General features: G+C 44.0%; 1 protein-coding gene across 1 annotated transcript; it reads right to left on the minus strand.

Annotated features, from left to right (window-relative positions):
• Nucleotides 1-9,094: 9,094 nt before the first annotated feature.
• Nucleotides 9,095-16,892, minus strand: LOC127344540 (uncharacterized). Its single transcript, XM_051370841.1, has 11 exons — nt 16,251-16,892; nt 15,886-16,032; nt 15,648-15,802; nt 15,119-15,394; nt 14,897-15,024; nt 13,720-13,837; nt 13,537-13,629; nt 10,500-10,568; nt 10,277-10,382; nt 9,694-9,754; nt 9,095-9,415 (listed from the first exon to the last, which is right to left on the minus strand). The coding sequence occupies exons 1-11, from the start codon at nt 16,735-16,737 to the stop codon at nt 9,385-9,387; spliced, it is 1,671 nt and encodes a 556-aa protein (XP_051226801.1). The 5' UTR covers nt 16,738-16,892; the 3' UTR covers nt 9,095-9,384.
• Between the last annotated feature and the right edge of the window lie 1,952 nt (nt 16,893-18,844).

The raw sequence follows: 18,844 nt of genomic DNA on the forward strand, positions 1-18,844 counted from the left end.
ATTTCATGACTCTCTTAGATGTTCGCTAAAACTCGTAATTCAAATATTTCCACCATGATCCAATCATAGATATTTGACTTTACTATTACGATGATTTCCACTTCATGCTGAAATTTATTTGAATATATTCAAATGTTTCAAACTTCTTCCTTATCGAATATATCCACATATACTCAATTCATTGTTGGAATTTTCATGAAGTAGAAGAATCTCCCGCACACAACTATGCCCCAGTGAACCACATACATCATCATGTATGTTTTCACTAAGTTAGTTGCCCCGTTCAACTCTTGGCCTATGAACGGTATTTTAGTCATTCTCTTTAGAAAAGATTTGCAAGCGCCAAACGATTCAAAAATCAAATGACTCTAAAAATCCATTTGCATGGAGTTCCTTCATGCGTTCCTTTCTAATATAACCTAAATAACGGTTCCACAGATAAGTGGAATTCAAATCATTTGCCTTATGGCATTTTAGGGTCAGTATTATGCACGTGTGTTTCACCATTAAGATTTATAATAACTTATCCATCATACATGGAGTAATGTCATAATTTGAACAACTCATTGTTTTCGTTTTGACCAGAACAAAATAACAATTATTAAGTTCTTTATTATAAATTCTAAGGGCTAGATAGAATGCCAACGACGAACATAATAACATTTTATTTTTGTTCCAGACGTGCATTCCTATCATATTCCTTGTCAGTCACTTAGGCCATTGTATTCTTGTATTGCGTTGTTTTGTATGACACTTCATACCAACCAATATGGTATAGATACCCAAGAGTTTCATTATGTGACCAAACTAGGAATACACTCATAACATGTATATCATTTATATACACCTGAGCTAGACTTTCTAGTCTTTTCTTTCTTTCTGCCAAAATATCTTTTGTAGCTTCTCTTTTAACTTTCTTCATTCTCAGAAAACACTTCACTTTCAATAACTTCTAGGTTTGTTGGTCAAATACCAATAACCTTGAGGTTCTTACTTTGAAGTTGATCATCATATGACAAGTGTTTCAGATTTCACTATTAGTAACTTTGTAATATGATGAACAATTTCACTCATAATTTTATCCATCATATCATGACGATTTTTCGAGACCATGTCTGTACATGGTAGGCTCGTAAAGTTTAACCTCAGTATTCACATGTGCAAATCTGGCTTGCATCCATTGTATGCACACGTAGAATCTATAACACCCGATCATCACGTGATGCTTCGAAACTACGAGTCTTAGCAACGGTGCATACTAAGGATGATTACTTCATGGATATGTGAATATCGTTAGTGCCCCAATAGTTGGAGGATTGGGACGCCTGGCATCTTCAACCTTCATACATTCCCATAAAACTTATGAGTTTAGGTAGTCTCACCAAATTATATTCTATCACCTTGCAACAAGTTCTTAGATATCACATATATCTTATACCTTGCTTATTTTTGAAAACAAAATTTTCAGCTCCTTACTTTTCAAACAGATTTGAACTTCAAGTTTCACGGAGACAAGATGACTTTAGGTACTAATTGAAACCATAGCTCTTTGAATCAATAATGTGAGGTTTACTAAAAGTTTGCAATAGGACTTAATAATTCTTGATTCTTCAACAATACGGTACCAGTCCGTAAAGTTTCTTGTCAGATTTTAACGGTATTTCTATTTCTATCTCAATTACAAGACTAGCGTATGGTAGAAAAACGGATGCCAATACTACAAAATTAATTCAAAATACTACTCAGACTATGTTTATGATAATTAGTTCATGTTTTAATCTAATTACTAATGAACTCCCGCTTAATACAACATCCCTCATAGTTGTTAAGTGGTACACGATCCAAATCCACTACACCAAAACCGATCATCACGTGAGATGATGTAGCTTCAATGGTGAACATCAACATGTTGATCATATCATCCATATGACTCGTGTTCAACCTTTCGGTTTCCGTTGTCCCGAGGCCATGTCTGTACATGCTAGGCTCGTCAAGCAAACCCAAGTATTCTGTGTGTGCAACATGGCTTACACCCGTTGTATGTGAACGTTGAGTCTATCACATCCGATCATCACGAGATGCTTCGAAACGACGAATTATATCAACGGTGCATACGAGGGGAGAACACTTTATTATCTTGATATTAATGTGAGGGATCATCTTATAATGCTACCGTCGCGTTCTAAGCAAAATAAGATGCATAAAGGATTAACATCACATGCAATTCATATGTGATATGATATGGCCCTTTAGTCTTTGTGCCTTTGATCTTCATCTCCAAAGCACGGACATGATCTCCATCATCAACGGGCATGATCTCCATCATCGTCGGCGTAGCGTCAAGGTCCATGGCGCCGTCTTCATGGTTGTTCACCTCATGTAGCAACTATTACAACTACTTTGAAATACTACTCAACATGAAATTTAAAGACAACCATAAGGCTCCTGCCGGTTGCCATAATACAATAATGATCATCTCATACATATTCATCATCACATCATGGCCATATCACATCACCAAACCCTGCAAAAACAAGTTAGACGTCTCTAATTTAGTTTGCATATTTTACGTGGTTTAGGATTTTCGAGTAAGATCCAATCTACCTACGAACATGAACCACAACGGTGATACTAATGTTGTCAATATAAAGAGTAAATTGAATCTTCACTATGGTGGGAGAGACAGACACCCGCAAAGCCACTTATGCAATACAAGTTGCATGTCGAACGTGGAGCAAGTCTCACGAACGCGGTCATGTAAAGTTAGCCCGAGCCGCTTCATCCCACCATGCCACAAAGATGTAAAGTACTCGAACTAAAGACAACAAAGCATCAACGCCCACAAAACAATTGTGTTCTACTCGTGCAACCATCTATGCATAGACACGGCTCTGATACCACTGATGGGATTCGTAGCATAGAAAACAAAAAAATTCCTACCGCGAGAACGCAATCCAAGCCAAGATGCAATCTAAAAGATGGGAGCAACAAGGTGATGAACGAGACTAACCCTTGAAGATTTCCAAAGCCTACGAGAGGAGGCTCTCGTTGCTGCGGTAGACGATCACTTGCCGTTTTCAAAAGCGCGTAGAAGATCTTGACGGTGCCACAATCGGGCAGCACCTCCGTACTCGGTCACACGTTCGGTGTTGATGACGACGTCCTTCTCCCTGTTCCAGCGGGCAGCGGAAGTAGTAGATCCTCCTTGGAATCCCGACAGCACGACGGCGTGGTGGCGGTGTCGATGGAGATCTCCGGCGGAGCTTCGCTAAGCATATGCGGGAGAAGTGGTGGAGGAGAGGTAGCTAGGGTTTGGGGAGAGGGGGCTTGGGCGCCGGCCCTCAAAGGGGTGCGGCCAAGGTGGAGCCAAGAGTGGCCGGCCAGCCCCTCCCCTCCTCTCTTTATATAGGTGGAAGCCCCAAGGATTAGGTCAAAAGTCTCCGAATAAGACCCCAACATAAAACCTTCCATATGACCAAACCTAGGGGAAGTGGGACTCCCCCCTTTCCTTTGGTGGGGTGGCCGGCCACCATGGGGAGGAGTCCACTTGGGACTCCTCCTCCCTTAGGCTGGCTAGCCAAGGTGGGTGGAGTCCCAAAGGGACTCCACCTTCCATGCTGATTTCTTCCGGACTCTTCTAGAACCTTCTAGAGCCCTCCAGAAAAAATACCGGATAATTTTCAAACCTAGAATATGACTTCCTATATATGAATCTTATTCTCCGGACCATTCCGGACCTCCTCGTGATGTCCTGGATCCCATCCGAGATTCCGAACAAAACTTCGAACTCCATTCCATATTTCCATATCTACTTAAACGACATCAAACCTTAAGTGTGTCACCCTACGGTTCGTGAACTATGTAGACATGGTTGAGACTTCTCTCCGACCAATAACCAATAGCGGGATCTGGAGATCCATAATGGCTCCCACATATTCAACGATGACTTTAGTGATCGACTGAACCATTCACATACGATGCCGATTCCCTTTGTCACGCGATATTTTACTTGTCCGAGGTTTGATCATCGGTATCTCTATACCTCGTTCAACCTCGTCTCCTGACAAGTACTCTTTACTCGTATCGTGATATGTCATCTCTTATGAACCATTCATATGCTTGCAAGCTAATTAGACGACATTCCACCGAGAGGGCCCAGAGTATATCTATCTGTCATCGGAATGGACAAATCCCACTGTTGATCCATATGCATCAACTCATACTTTCCAGATACTTAATCCCATCTTTATAACCACCCATTTACGCAGTGGCGTTTGATGTAATCAAAGTACCCTTCCGGTATAAGTGATTTACATGATCTCATGGTCGAAAGGACTAGGTAACTATGTATCGAAAGCTTATAGCAAATAACTTAATGACGTGATCTTATGCTACGCTTAATTGGGTGTGTCCATTACATCATTCACATAATGACATAACCTTGTTATTAATAACATCCAGTGTTCATGATCATGAAACTATGATCATCTATTAATCAACAAGCTAGTTATACAAGAGGCTTACTAGGGACTCCTTGTTGTTCACATAACACACATGTATCAATGTTTCGGTTAATACAATTATAGCATTGTATGTAAACATTATCATAAACACAAAGATATATTATAATAACCATTTATTATTGCCTCTTGGGCATATCTCCAACATTTATTTCTATCCTCCCTTGCTGGACTATGATGGTTCCCTGCATGATCTTGTAGAGCTTGTTACTAGCTTCGAAACAAGCCCAAGATCATCAAAATCGGAGTCCGGATGCTCAAGTTATGATCATTCTCGTTTTGGTGTTTCTGCAGTTTACGGGGGGGGGGGGGGGGGGGGGGGCGGATAATCCGGCCCGGATTCAAAATATCCGGGCCCCTTACTGCGAGCAGTTTTCTCAAGTCCTTAGCCGTTTTTGGGGGGACGGATATTTTGGAAATATCCGGCCCGGAAAATCCGGCCTGAGCATACCCAAACGGTCATATTTCGATGGGAGGGGTATTTAAGCACCCCTTCTTCCTCCTTGGGCTGGTTGGTTCACACTCTCTCTCCCCTCCATTGTTGTCCTTCAAAGCTTGCCCTAGTTCTTGATTCCTCCCATGATTCTTGCATATTCTTGAGGGAAAAGAGAGAGGAGATCTACATCTACATCTTGACCAATCAAATCCCTCTCTTTGTGAGGGGAATCCACTAGATCTAGATCTTGGAGAAATTTGGTGTTCCTCCTCTTATTTTGTTCTTCCTCTCTTATTCCCCCAATAGCTTTTGTAGGTTTGTTGGAATTTGAGAGATAAGTACTTGAGCATCTTTGTGGTGTTCTTGCCATTGCATTTGGTGCATCGGTTTGAGTTTTCCACGGTGATTCGTGGAAGTGAAAGCAAGAAGGTTGTTACTCTTGGGTTCTTGGAACCCTAGACGGATTCTAGGCCTTTGTGGCATCTTAGTGTTGTTCTTGGGGACTCCAATTAAGTTGTGGAGATTCTTCAAGGGCAAGGCCTTTGTGGCATCTTAGTGGTGTTCTTGGGGACTCCAATTAAGTTGTGGAGATTCTTCAAGGGCGAGGCCTTTGTGGCATCTTAGTGGTGTTCTTGGGGACTCCAAATAAGTTGTGGAGATTCTTCAAGGGAAAGGCCTTAGTGGCAATTTATTGGGAGCCTCCAATTAAGTTGTCGAGATAGCCCCAAGCTTTGTGCGGGTTCGGTGACCTCCCTAAGGTTCCATAGTGGATCAAGGACATCCCTTTTGGTGGGAATTCTCGAGGAGAATACGGTGGCCCTCGTGCATTTGGAGTGACTCGTCCTCCACACCGCTCCAACGGAGAGTAGCACTTGCAAGAGTGTGAACTTCGGGATACATCGTTGTCTCCACGTCACTTCGGTTATTCCTATACCCGAGCTCTTTACTTATGCACTTTACTTTGTGATAGCCATCGTGCTTGAAGTTATATATCTTGCTATCACCTAGTTGCTTATATTGCTTAGCATAAGTGGTTGGTGCACATAGCTCACTTATGCACTTTACTTTGTGATAGCCATTGAGCTTGGAGTTATATATCTTGCTATCACCTAGTTGCTTGTATTGCTTAGCATAAGTTATTGGTGCACATAGGTGAACCATTGCTTAGAATAAGTTGTTGGTGCACATAGGTGAACCATAGTATATAGGCTTTGGGCTTGACAAAGTAAACGCTAGTTTTATTCCGCATTTGTTAAGCCCATCTCGTAAAAGTTTTAAATCGCCTATTCACCCCCCTCCCCCTCTAGGCGACATCCGTGTCCTTTCAACTTTACTGCTAGACAAGGGAGTATTCCCTTGAGCTATTTCTTGATGAACAACAAGCACATTCCTAGTTCAAGGCATGGGAGGGGAGTAGTAACAGATGAGGAAAGGAGCATCACCTGCAGCAGCAGCAGCAGCAGCTTGTCCTAGTAGCAGGTGGTTAATCAGCCCACCGGCACCACCACATTCTCCTCATAGCCGCCAGTAAGCAGCGCGCACACCTGCAGTGAACAACAATCACCACGGGGAATAAATTTGGGGCAAAGGAGGGCGGCGGCCTCACCTGCAGTGAACAACAATCACCATGGGGAATAAATTTGGGGCAAAGGAGGGCGGCGACCTCACCTGGTTGCGGACCACCCAGCGCGGTGGCACATTGGCCCCGAGCGTGAGGATACTGCCGGAGCACTCGAGTCCCGGGTAGAGGGAGGCATATGGCGACGGCCAACTCGAAGAGAACCTTTCCGTGTCCGCGTGGTTGACCTTGGCGGCGGCGACCTTGAAGAGAACCTTCCGTCCCCGCCACCTCCGCGGACAAATTTTTGACCTTTGGGATGTCGACGCGGTGGGGGAGGGCAGACCCTGCCTTCAAATCCAGTGCGCAGAGGTGGCGCATGGCCTCCCTGTTGGTGCAAAGACGCCGGCGCACGGCCTCACTGTCGCTTCTACCTCGTCTTCTCGGCGTCGTTGTGAAACTGCGGCGGATCCATCGAAAAAGTCCAAATTTTCGATCCACCGAAATGGAGCCTGCAGAGCTGCGGGAGAGGAGCCCATCGCGGGAGAGTTGAACCGCCGGGTTGCGGGAGAGAGCGGCTGTGGCAAGGGGTGGGGGAAGCTGCGGCGGCGGCGAGGGGTGGGGGGAAGCTACGGCGGCGGCGAGGGGTGGGGGGAAGCTGCGGCGGCGGCGAGCGGCGGGCAACGCTGCGGACAGGGACGCGAAGACAGTGGAGCGGAGAGACTCACGTGATTGTCGGGAATTCATGGAGGGTCCTTTTGGAAAAACGTCCGTCCGACACTTTCCGCGGGACGGTGGGAGTACTACTATTCCTCAACCGCACCGGAAGCAGGCTGGTCTCCATCGATAGAAGCTCAGAGGATCCAGTCGGGGACAGCTCCCCTGACATAGAGGCCGCCTCCACCGAATCCACCTCGGGACCCAATCATGGCCCCGCACTCTCCGTGCGATGCAGATCCTCCTCGCACCCCGTACCAATCAGTGGCAAAGAATCGGGCGCGTCCTCCCACAGCAGATGCTCTTTCCTATACTCCAGGACAGCCTCGGGATTTGATCTGGCGACCTCAATCTCCACTTGCTCCAGGACAGGTGTCAGTTCTGTCGCCTCGCCATCCAACAACGGCTCCTTGGATGCTTCTTTTTGCGGCTTCTCACCTGGCGCAGAGACGCCACATTACCCGTGGCTCTACCGCAGAGCAGAGCAGGGGAGCACCAGCAATGTAGACCGGTGGCAACGCCGCCATAGACTCCGCCACTGAGCCGATGCGTACTTGTGGACTGACATCGTGGCCGCCGGGACACCTCCCTTCCTGAGCACCTCCACTACCTGGTCGCACGTCACGGCTAGCCTATGTCCTCCGACGGAGGCCACCATGGTGAAGCTTGGCCTCTGCCCAGATCACATATGGTTGTCGAACGGCGGGCCACGCAAAGTGGCGGCGGTGCCTCGCTAGAAACGTCAACGACCGGTGCCACAGAAGTATCTCCGCAGCCAGGCTCCATCCTGAGCAAGGCTAGGCCTCCAGGGGTGGCAGGCATGAGGTCGGTGGTGGTGGAGATGGTGGCGATGGCGTGGGCTGGCGCCTCTCATCCCTCGGACGCAGCGAAGGCCTAGGCTTCGTGCGCACCAGTGACCTGTGCCGCACCATCTTGGCCAGCGCGATGTTCCTGAGCTCGTCCTCTGACGATGGGCTCTGGGGCTTCTGCCAGCATTGGAGGCACACCTCATCATTCGTGCAGTCTCTCCTTGTGGACAGGCTCTTAGCAACGGAAGCAGAGCCCGTCCATCTCCACCGCCCTCTTGCTCGCCTGCTCCGTCGCGTTCCGCACCTCAACGCGGCGCTTCCAGAGCGTCTTCTTCGAGGGCGGCCGGCGGCTGCTGCTCCCACACCAACCGATCCTAGACCCGACCGCGAGCCTCTCCTGGCGCTGCACCCCCGCCTCCAAGCGCGGCGCCGCCACACTGTTGCCCGGGGACGTGGAGGGTGCTCCTTGTCCCGAGGACACCAAATCCGAGCTCACAGCCCGCTGCCAGCGGTGCAGACGGCAGAGAACCTGAGGACGCCATAAACGCGGGAAGGGAAGGGGAACCGGGACCGGAGTGGTCACCGGCGGGGGACGCCGTGGAAGGCCTGACCGCGGAAGCGCTCACCTACCTCGCTCCCAGCCGCTTGTCTCTCACTATTCTGATCAGATCATGATTTTACTTGTCACGAGTAGACACATCCCATGATGATGTGATTCTATCTTCCTATTGCGGAGAAGTGAAGCAAGCTGACATACCTTCTGCAGCCCATGTCTCATCCGTCTGTCAGATGTCCACAGCCGAAACAGCACTAGCCATGCAAAAAAAAAAAAAAAAAAATAATGCTGCCCAGCTTCTCCCAAACATATATTCCCATGGTGCCCAGCTTCTCCCGATGCAATTATGTCTGACCCTCCGAGTGCCCCCGTATGTGGATCTCGCAGTGTACTAACCGGAAGAGGGCCATGGCCAATAGAAGTAATCGGGCAACGTAGAGTCTACGAAGAATGTGCAAAACATAGCGGGATCCCACCAAAATATCACTCACAGTTCAATTTATGATCATATAAAATGTTGCTTTATTTCTAAAGCAGGGCAAACGGCTATTTTAGATATATGAGATAAAATCATGTTCACGTCAAATAGGAGCAAGACAACACGTGTCTCTGGCGGGCGGACGCAGCAAGTTGCAATGGTGCACTATATATGATCCAGTAGATGCGTCTAATCCATTACAATGTACGCTATCCACTAGGTGTGCTTCAAACCCATTACAGAATACTAAACCAAAGCACAAAAAACAGCTCATGACGAGACTACCTCCTCCTCTCCTTCCTCCTGGTACTTAATAGGCGTAACAACGTTCCTCCTCTAGCCTGTTAAAGAAAAAGCACACAATAGATTTCTGTGAGAAAAGTCTAAAGCAAAGATAGAAAGAATATTAATTCAGTGTCTCCCAAAAGACTAGGCAAAGGCTTCACTATCTCCCAAAAGACCAGGCATTTGCAAGACGCAGGTAAAGTATAGGGATTTGACATAACATCTATTTTTGTTATTTTAAAGATGCCCTCCTTTCTACTGTACAAACAGCACATGACACCATACATAGTTCACAACACAATAAAAAAATGCAAAGAAAGCAATTGTCACGTGCCTGGGCTCACTTGGTGAAGTACTGGGTGAAGTACGGGGTGAAGAAGTCACCAGACCGGAAGCTACACAAATAAATACAACTCGATTAGAGCAATTGTTCGGCGGAGCCCAAAAATGGAAATGAATATTCTGTATCCATGTAAATCAAGTCATTCCAGGCATAGACGGTTTTACAGCAGGCTTTACTAGAAGCACTGAGACCTAATTGGTGACACCGTCACTAAGGTCTTGGCTTCCTTCCTAAATGGTGTTCTGGTGCCGCAAGAGGTCATAGAGCAGTGTGGGTCCTCATCCCAAAAAAACAACAGAGTACCATGGTCACTGTGCACACCCTGCTGGCTTGCTGCTGGTCAGCTTCTGCCTGCTTCAGCTTTGGGGGCAAAGAATGGACATGGGAGAGCGGGATGAAGTGCCGAATTATGTTACACTATTTCCTTGATTATATGATGTATTTTGGCGTATACATATCTATTGTACATACATGCTCCTATATTTTGGAGCCTAAATTATACTGCCGTGGAGAAATTTATATATACTTAAAACATGGAACAAACAATATGGATCATCTTTAAAATAAGACTTGCCTGAGAAAACCTGTAAGCCTCTTGCAACAAATTCAGCATCTTCAGATACCTTCACAGTCAATACTTTGATTCTCCGAAGATGTCTACGCGTGCAGTATATCTGAATCTGTAAAGGCAACGAGACATATTTCTTAGTGATAACATTGCGCTAATCACGATTTCGTATAAAACACAAACGTCACAGATCAAGTAAATCGCTATTAAAACATAAAAGTAAGCTTACCTCCACATCCAGATCAGAATCAAGGCCATCTTCACTGTTCACCACTATGCTCAGCAACATGTCTTCTAACTGATAAACAGCAGCAAAAAATTAAAGAGAAGAATAACATAAAGTAATTCCCCCTTCATTTGATAATAGATGTCATTTAGAGTTGTGCACAAGATTAAGTGTGAGTTGCCACAAGTACTAAATGTGAGTGAAATGTCGATACTTCCAGCAAATGGTATCAAGAAAGTTTCAGGGGAAGTTGACAAGCTTCTGCACAGAAATACATATGTACAGGCAGAGGTCCTGGGTGCAATGGCTGAGAAGGAGGCCAGAGCAACAGGCACTTCCATATGAAGGCCAGCTAGCATCCAAAGAAAGATAGGATCAACAAACTGAAAGATGCAGCTGGGAATTGAGTGGACAATGCAGAAACATCGGAACTGATGGTCTCAGATTTCTTCAAGGTGCTGTACACCGAAGACCCTGATGTCAGCCCCAATCAGCTGCTAGCACTCTCTGAGCACAAAGTCAAGGAGTATAAGAAGAGGCCTTTATGCAGAGAATTCACTGATGGCAAATTACATAATGATCTGTTTCAAATAGGTCCCATCAAGACACCCGAGCCTTCCAGCGAGATTTTCCAAAGGAAGTGGGACACACTGAGAGACGATGCTATCAATGCAGTCAAGTAATTCTTCAGATCAGGGTTGACGACACAGTTACTTTCCTGAACGGTAACTAAGCAGAAGAGCTAACAGGTTTCAGACCTATTAACCAATGTAATGTGATTACGAAGTTGTGGCCAAATGCTTTGTACACTGGATGAGATCTTTTTTCTCGGAGCTTAGCTCCTAAGCTCAGAGTGTTTTGTCCACGGGCAGATGATTAAGGAAAATGCCATCATGTCCACTGACTTTGAGTGTTTTCATATGATCCAACAGTGCAAGAAACCTGATGACAACTGTTCTGCTTACAAGCTTGATCTGACAAAGGCATATGACAAGCTTGGTTTTTTTTCCACTCACTGAGGAGGCTACTATCCTGTTTGTGGTTGATGGACTAACCTGTATCCTTAGTAGAGTGAGAATGAAAATATTATACCCAGGAGGCCCAGGTATTTCACATTTTCTCTTTGTGGACACCAGTCTTATCTACTTTAAGGCATTGTGCAGCAAGCATATACAATACATGCATCGTTGGATTTGTACAAGAAGTACACAAGTCAGCTCCATAGCCTCAGCAATTATTCTGTCTTCTACTGTGAAGATTGCCCAGATAAGACACAACTAGAGAATAGATCAATCAGACGCTGGGAATGACCAACTCAGATTTCGAGGAGAATATCTAGGGCTCCTGACTTTAGAAGAACACATGAAAGGTAGCCAACTCAAGCCGTCAAGGAGAAATTCACAAAATGACTGAAATTGATCTGAGAAGTACTTGTTTCACAGCGGAAATAATTTTTCTAGAAATCAGTTGCCCATGCCCTTCTAACCTACATTATGAGTGTATCTTCAGACGTCAATCAATTTTGTAAAGACAAGGAGAACATGAGCAAACCTAAATATTATGATAGCCTAGGGTTTCGAAACATGAGTGAGAACCTAACAGACATGGTGTTTGCTACTGCCGCATCTCCAGCTTGGTGGGGAATAGATGACGGCCTTGTGCTTCTGAAGAAAGGCCAAATCAAGAAGATAGGGGGATGGGAAGAAGGTACAAATCATTTGTGTTTACTGCAGCATTCCACTAGAAAGTCGGTTTACTGCGTTGGGTTTGCACACTCAATCACAGCTATGTTGGGTTCACCAGCCGGCAAATTAGAAACCAAGCAATGGGACACTACTCTCCACTGCTTGTTCCAGGAGCATGAGATGGAAGTGATCACCAAGATCAAGTTACCCACCTGAGATGCAGAAGATTGTCAGTTAGCACTTTGAAACAATTGCTTGCTTCCCAGTACAAAGTGTGTACAAACTTGCTCTTAAGGAATTTCTAAACATCACCGTCAAGTCGGCAAAGGAAGTGCTAGATTAACAGGGGATAGCAGCAGCAAGATATATAGCACCATCTGGAACACGAAGGTAAACAGAATCTTTCTCTGACGTATAGCAACTGCTGCCAAGCACCGAGGCATAAAAAAATGACCGCGGACCCTAGAACTGGAAAACCTTTAACATTTGTGGTTGAGGTCCAGAGGGTGCCCAACATGCTCCGGTTTGGACAAAACATGATCAGAGGTGGATTAAACTGAATACTGACAGGTCCTTTGTTGAAGCCACAGGCCAGGGAAGTGCGGCGATGGTTGCAACGAATCATTGAGAAAATGTGTGCTCTCAGTAGGGCAAAAAGATTCAGTTGTGCGCATGCAGATGTAGCAGAGATTGTCGCGGTAGTTGTGCAGCTTCGACACCTGACCAAACTCTATGCAGGGTTTGTTGTCATCGAGACTGACTCTGCTTCCTTCTGTTTCAGGAAGCCTTGCCCAGGAAAACAGTCGCTCATGATGGTGACTGGCAGGAGGCACATAATCTGCTGTAGTTCTTCTCGGAGTGGAGAACAGCTGCACACGAACTGGCAATTTTGCCAGAACACAAGGAGTCGATGCTTCTGCCAAGTGTGCCTAGCGTCAACGACCTCAGTTGTTTGTAACAAGTGGAATACTACTGTTATTTGGTCTGTAAAACTCTAATTTCCCTCATAGAAAAACAGTGCCCTTCTACGTAAATCTTTCTTTTCCAAACAAAGACACTAAATTACATATTTTTCCTCCCAAAGCAAGCCCGCACAAGAAGGGTTAATTGGGAAGGGCAGGCATCAACAAGAGTTAATTACTCCTAGCTCTTTTCTCGATGATATCAACAATGGGCAAGATAGGAAGAAAGTGACTTAAACTGAATAGGAATTGAAGAACAAGAATTTGGAGTAAAATGGAGAGTCTGAAAGACATCTATTCTGAAACATTGAGAGTAGAATGCAAAATTCACAAAAACATGATATCTATTCATTCTACTTTAACCTAACAATAATAAACATATAATGCACTAACCTCCACAACAGTAGAAATGCATTTTCCATTGACACGTTCAACCACATCCCCAACTCGAATTCCACATTTTTCAGCAGTAGAGTCTGCTGACACCTGAGGTTGAATTGCAAATTTGCAATAAGTAATCCTTAGTACAAACGACAAAACAAGCAAACTCAGGAAAGCAACAACAAACAGTATTACCTCTAGAACAATAAGACCCTCCTTAATCTTATGCTTGATCAATATATCCTCAACATGAACAGGGTTTAGAAGGCTGATGGCAGAAAATTTCAATCCAAGGTGGGGTCGACGGATGCGCCTATACAAAAGAGAGATTAAATACATTTAAATTAAGTAAGCATGAGCACATAAGCTTTTCTAAATTAACAATTCTGGCTAAAACCATCTGCCCAACATGTTTATATATTACCAATACCATACTAGATTAAATAAAGAAGATAGTGTTTTAAGAAGTTCAAAGAGGGCATGTTTGTAACCTTACATTCAAATAAGAAACATATTAGATAGATTCAACACCAATAAAGTTATCAGAAAACCTCTGTCCTATACATCTTAGAATTGGTACCCCACCTTCCCAGAAATATGACTGGTTCATGGAAAAGGATTGTGGAAGTTAAGTGGAAACATGGCTTTCCACCTAATTTCTTTTCGTCTTTTGCTATAAATAGGATCCCTCTGGGTCACAGTACATGTCGTTTTGTAATCCCCGGCACACAACATTTTAAGGTCTGGCCATCAATATCGAGAAAGATGACATCATCTACAAGACTACAATAACAAATTGATATGACTAGATCTATCATAAATATACTTGCATAATATATGCTTATTTTTATTAAAGGACACATTTTCAAGAAACTGATGGTCAAAGCATAACCTTCGAGACCATATCATATCCAAAACCACACATAATGAGACATCAAAGGGAGTACATATAACACACCAAAGACAACAGTGTTAACCACCCATTTCCTCCGTAAAGATTTCACGATGAATCATTCACAATCTTGGTTAGCATGGTTCTGCTATGATTCTTTCCACCTAGGGCTCATCAAGATTCCGCCACTAGCCTCACTTTTACATGATTTTTTCTATATGTGTTATTCAACAGAAATCGATTCAAACACTCTTCGTAAACATATATGATGACAACCTAGGACTCGTCAAGGCTACGTCCCCAGCCTTATCCAAATATAATAATTGTAACTATGAACATGAATTGCATGGGAAAAGAGAAGCAAAGAAGATAAAACAGACCTATCCAAATATATTTTTTGGAACTTATTCTACTTCTAAGAACAAGAAATAAATATAAGAAAAAATTAACTTGAGTAGAGAACTGAAAAGCAAAACATACCCAAAGTTTTCCCACAGATGAAAGCACTTGAGTAAAATTGAAGAAGGTATAAAAGACCCTTCTGGACAACTGTCGATCATTCCCACAACCTTCCCGTCTAAGTCAATGACAGGACCTCCATTATCATACTACGACATTTGAATTGGTAATATTATTAGAAGTAGCATTCGAATAAAGCACTAAAAATACAGTAGCTATAACTCGAGTGGAATGTATGTGTACCTCACGGTTTCGATGTGGACCTTCAATGCGCATATGGTGATTCCGCTCATACACGTCTGGATTCGAATATTTCACTCTACCATGATGTATCACTAGTTTGACAGATTCATCTCTTCCAAGCTCAAAAATGTCTTGAGCACATTCCACTTTATCGATAAAATGGGGTAACTGAATAGATTGATGCATTTTAACCCTGAAGAAAGCAAGATTATAGTGCTTCTGGTGGTAGAGCAGGCGGCCCTTTGCAACGGCGCCACCCCGCAAGTGGACAGTAACCTAAAACAACAGTTGTAAGAGAATGGCTACCAATAAAGACCAGCTGCTGACCATAACAATCCTTTGGACAAGACTAGTAATGTTTCCGAAAAAAACGTTTCTAGACAAGAACAACATAATCCATCCAATTTGCAACTAGCTATGATAAGTGCCACCATAGTAGATAACTTAAGACAGAACAAACCAAAGGTTACAATCATAGAAGTCAACTACGAATAAAAAGTGATCTCCCATGTCATTAATAGATTATTACCTTAACATTAGAAGCATACTCGTCTCTGCATAACCAAGCATCCGGTGATGGACGCGCCGTGCGAATCAGATGTGCAGTCGTCACAACGGTACCAGTTCTCTTCTTTCTATCCAAATCCTTCAATATACCAGAACACCATGCTAGCGGCTTACCATCTGCAATTTCATGCATATATTAGCAAATGGACATCAAGTTTCCACAACAATGTCCAAATGGAAGGAATGGGATGTTATAATACCTATTGAGGAAGAAAGGCCAACGACAAATTGAGCAGCAGAAAGCACTATCTGCCTTGCAGGTTCACGGATGTGAAGGAGGGTTGGATCATTAACCAGGCAATTTGGAGGTGTACGCTCATAAAGCATGGGTATTTCCATCTGGCGAGCTACAAGAAGACCAACACACACAATAATCTAAGTTTTTGTAAAACAAAAAAAAAAAACTTGGTCGAATGACATATCCTGAAATTTCTAAAAAAAAAAATTGTAAATTTCGATTTTGGACTTCAAAATGATCTAACATTCTCTTCTGCTGGTTAGATAGTACATGATGAGTAAAGAAACTTGAAAATATGATGAAGATCGAGGGACTTGAATCACAAACCTATTTTCCGGTAGTACTTGTCCTGCATATCGCTATACTTGTCGTATATCAAAGGGTCGATGGATTTTCCTATTACAATGTCATGGGGCATGTAAGGCTCGCGAAGCGGAGAGCTGCCTGCAGAGGAGCAGGAGCCATCCTCCTCCTCCTCCCCCCTAGTTCTCTTCTTTGCCTTCCTCTCCAACCTCCTTTTCCGTTTCCTGGAGGACCTCTCCGATGATACTCGCCGGCCGCTCCCATCAAGCTTGGCTTTTTTCCTTTTCCCGCACCCCTCCGATGGCAATCTCTCACCGCTCCCATCAAGCTTGTTCCTTGCCGATTTGGAGCGCGAGAATTGCTGCTGATCGCGCGCCCTCGACCGGGTCGTCATGGCCTCGGCGGTAGAGGTCCCACCCCTGTTCCGCTTCCTGCCTCGACGGAGCGCAGGGGAGCAGGATTTCCTGGATCCGGACCCCTCCCCCTCCTCATGTGTGACGGCAACCGGCATCACTGGTCCGGTGATTCGATCGGGGCGTCGGCGCTCTCACGATCGCCGGGGGCAGAATTTAGTTGATTGGGGAGGTGAACTGGATTATCCCTTGCATTGACGGGTGGGGTGGGGATCGATATCGATGACCTAGCCAACAGCAGAAAGAGTAGGGGGACACCGCGCGTTTGGTATAATTTAGGCCTAATTTAGGGCTTGCCCGGGCCAGGCTCCAGGTCTGAAAACCTTATTTATTTCGTTTTCTTTTGTTTTTGTTTTTTGTTTTTTCTATATGAATGATTTTCCAAAATTTGAAGATTTTATAATTTGAAATTTTTCTCATATGAACAACTTTTAAATTTAAATAATTTTCAACTTTGAATTATTTTTAAGTTTGAACAACTTTTCAAGTCTAGACAATTTTTAAGTTTGAATAATTTTTAATTTGAATGATTTTTAAAACTTTAACAATTTTCAACTTTGAAAAAAAATTAGTTTTATACATTTTTCAAATATAATTTTTTTTCAAAGTCTCAAATATTTCAAATCTTGAATTTTGTCAAACAAAATAAAAATAAAGAAAACCCTGCCCGAGGACTTGTTCCTGGGCTGACCCAATAGGGCGCAGATGGAGGCACTCATGTGCGTGCCCTAATTCTGCACGCGGGTGATGTATAGGGACATCCCTCCGGGTCATACCTGACAATTTGTGTGATAGGCTGAGTTGCATTAATTGGTACCCAATCTGGTAAACACCAAAGCCCTCGGCAAGTTCGGGAAGGACTTGAGCATTTGAAAATCGAGGTTGATAAAAATGATTGGTGAAGGTGCGGAATTCTGCAAGGTCAACAAGGCATTTTCGCATATCACGAAAAAGGTGTGGAGAATATTCAAAGAGAGATCCGCTCAAGCTGAGACAAATGATAGGAGGCAGTGGGGTTTGACATGCAGGCTAAGAACATAGGTTGCCACACTCTCGGTAGAGATGCCAGAGTGGTTGATGGCTCCCAAGAGCAGGATATCAATTGTAGTACTTTTCAATAAATAAGTTTGTCGAACTCATGCGAAGCTGAAGGTATTGGTAAGTAAGTTTAACAAGTAAAACAATAAAAGGGTGCAATGGTTTTAGTGTTTTGGGTTTGTAGTTTGCAGTAAAATAAAGTATTGAAAATAATTAGCAACAAGTAAATTCTCTGCGGGAAGAGGACAAACTGAAGTGTGTGTGTGAACTTATATATGACAAGCGTTTTCAAGGGAGGCATGGATTTACTTAGCATTTAGATTTCTACACAACATGGTGAATATCTTGGCATGTTTTATTTATTTAGAGTCGGTCCTAAATTAGGTGCATCCATAGATATGAGCAACTACACCCCTTATAATGGGTCCTAGATCCATTTTTATGAGCCAGCATAGGAATCATTAAGGCATAAATGTCCCACCATAGCAGTTAGTTCATTGGTCCCCCACATAAATCCCTCTAATTTAACTCAAAATGTTGGAAAACGGTTTCTGTCATTTCGTACCTTCCAACCCTCATCATTACATCAAAATGCGGCCCTATGAGCTCATATAGGTAATATGTAGTCGACATTCCCATAAAACCATCGTAGAACCACATAAAAGATAAAATTTGACCAAATACTCATTGTACATTATATGAAAATCATAGCCAATTCATCATATGCCCTCAGGAACCTGAGGATCTACCCACAAATGACAAACATGCTATGAATCACTGGCATATGGATTACAACACAATCTAAAAATATAATATCTCCACCAAATAAAGACAAGTTGTCAATCACAGACATGCAAATAGCAGTTACACTACAAAAAAAAGTTGTTATCAACCACGGAAAAAAACGTTGGCTAATGGGTGCGGCGAAACGGGTTATGTGGTGCATATCGCGTCACCTATGGTTCCACCACGGATTTTCCGTTCCGTGGCGGTTGAGCGACCTTCATCGATGAAAATCTCTCAGGCTATGGCAAAAGATTTTCGGGAGCCTGTTGACCTTCTGACGTCATGCCAAGTGACACGTGGCAGACGCCGTTAACTGGTCAAAAACCCATGGTAGATGATAGGTCCACACAAAGCATGTTATGGCTTAAGTAGGCCGACCCA

Source organism: Lolium perenne, chromosome 3 (assembly GCF_019359855.2).
Source record: "Lolium perenne isolate Kyuss_39 chromosome 3, Kyuss_2.0, whole genome shotgun sequence".
Taxonomy (NCBI): domain Eukaryota; kingdom Viridiplantae; phylum Streptophyta; class Magnoliopsida; order Poales; family Poaceae; genus Lolium; species Lolium perenne.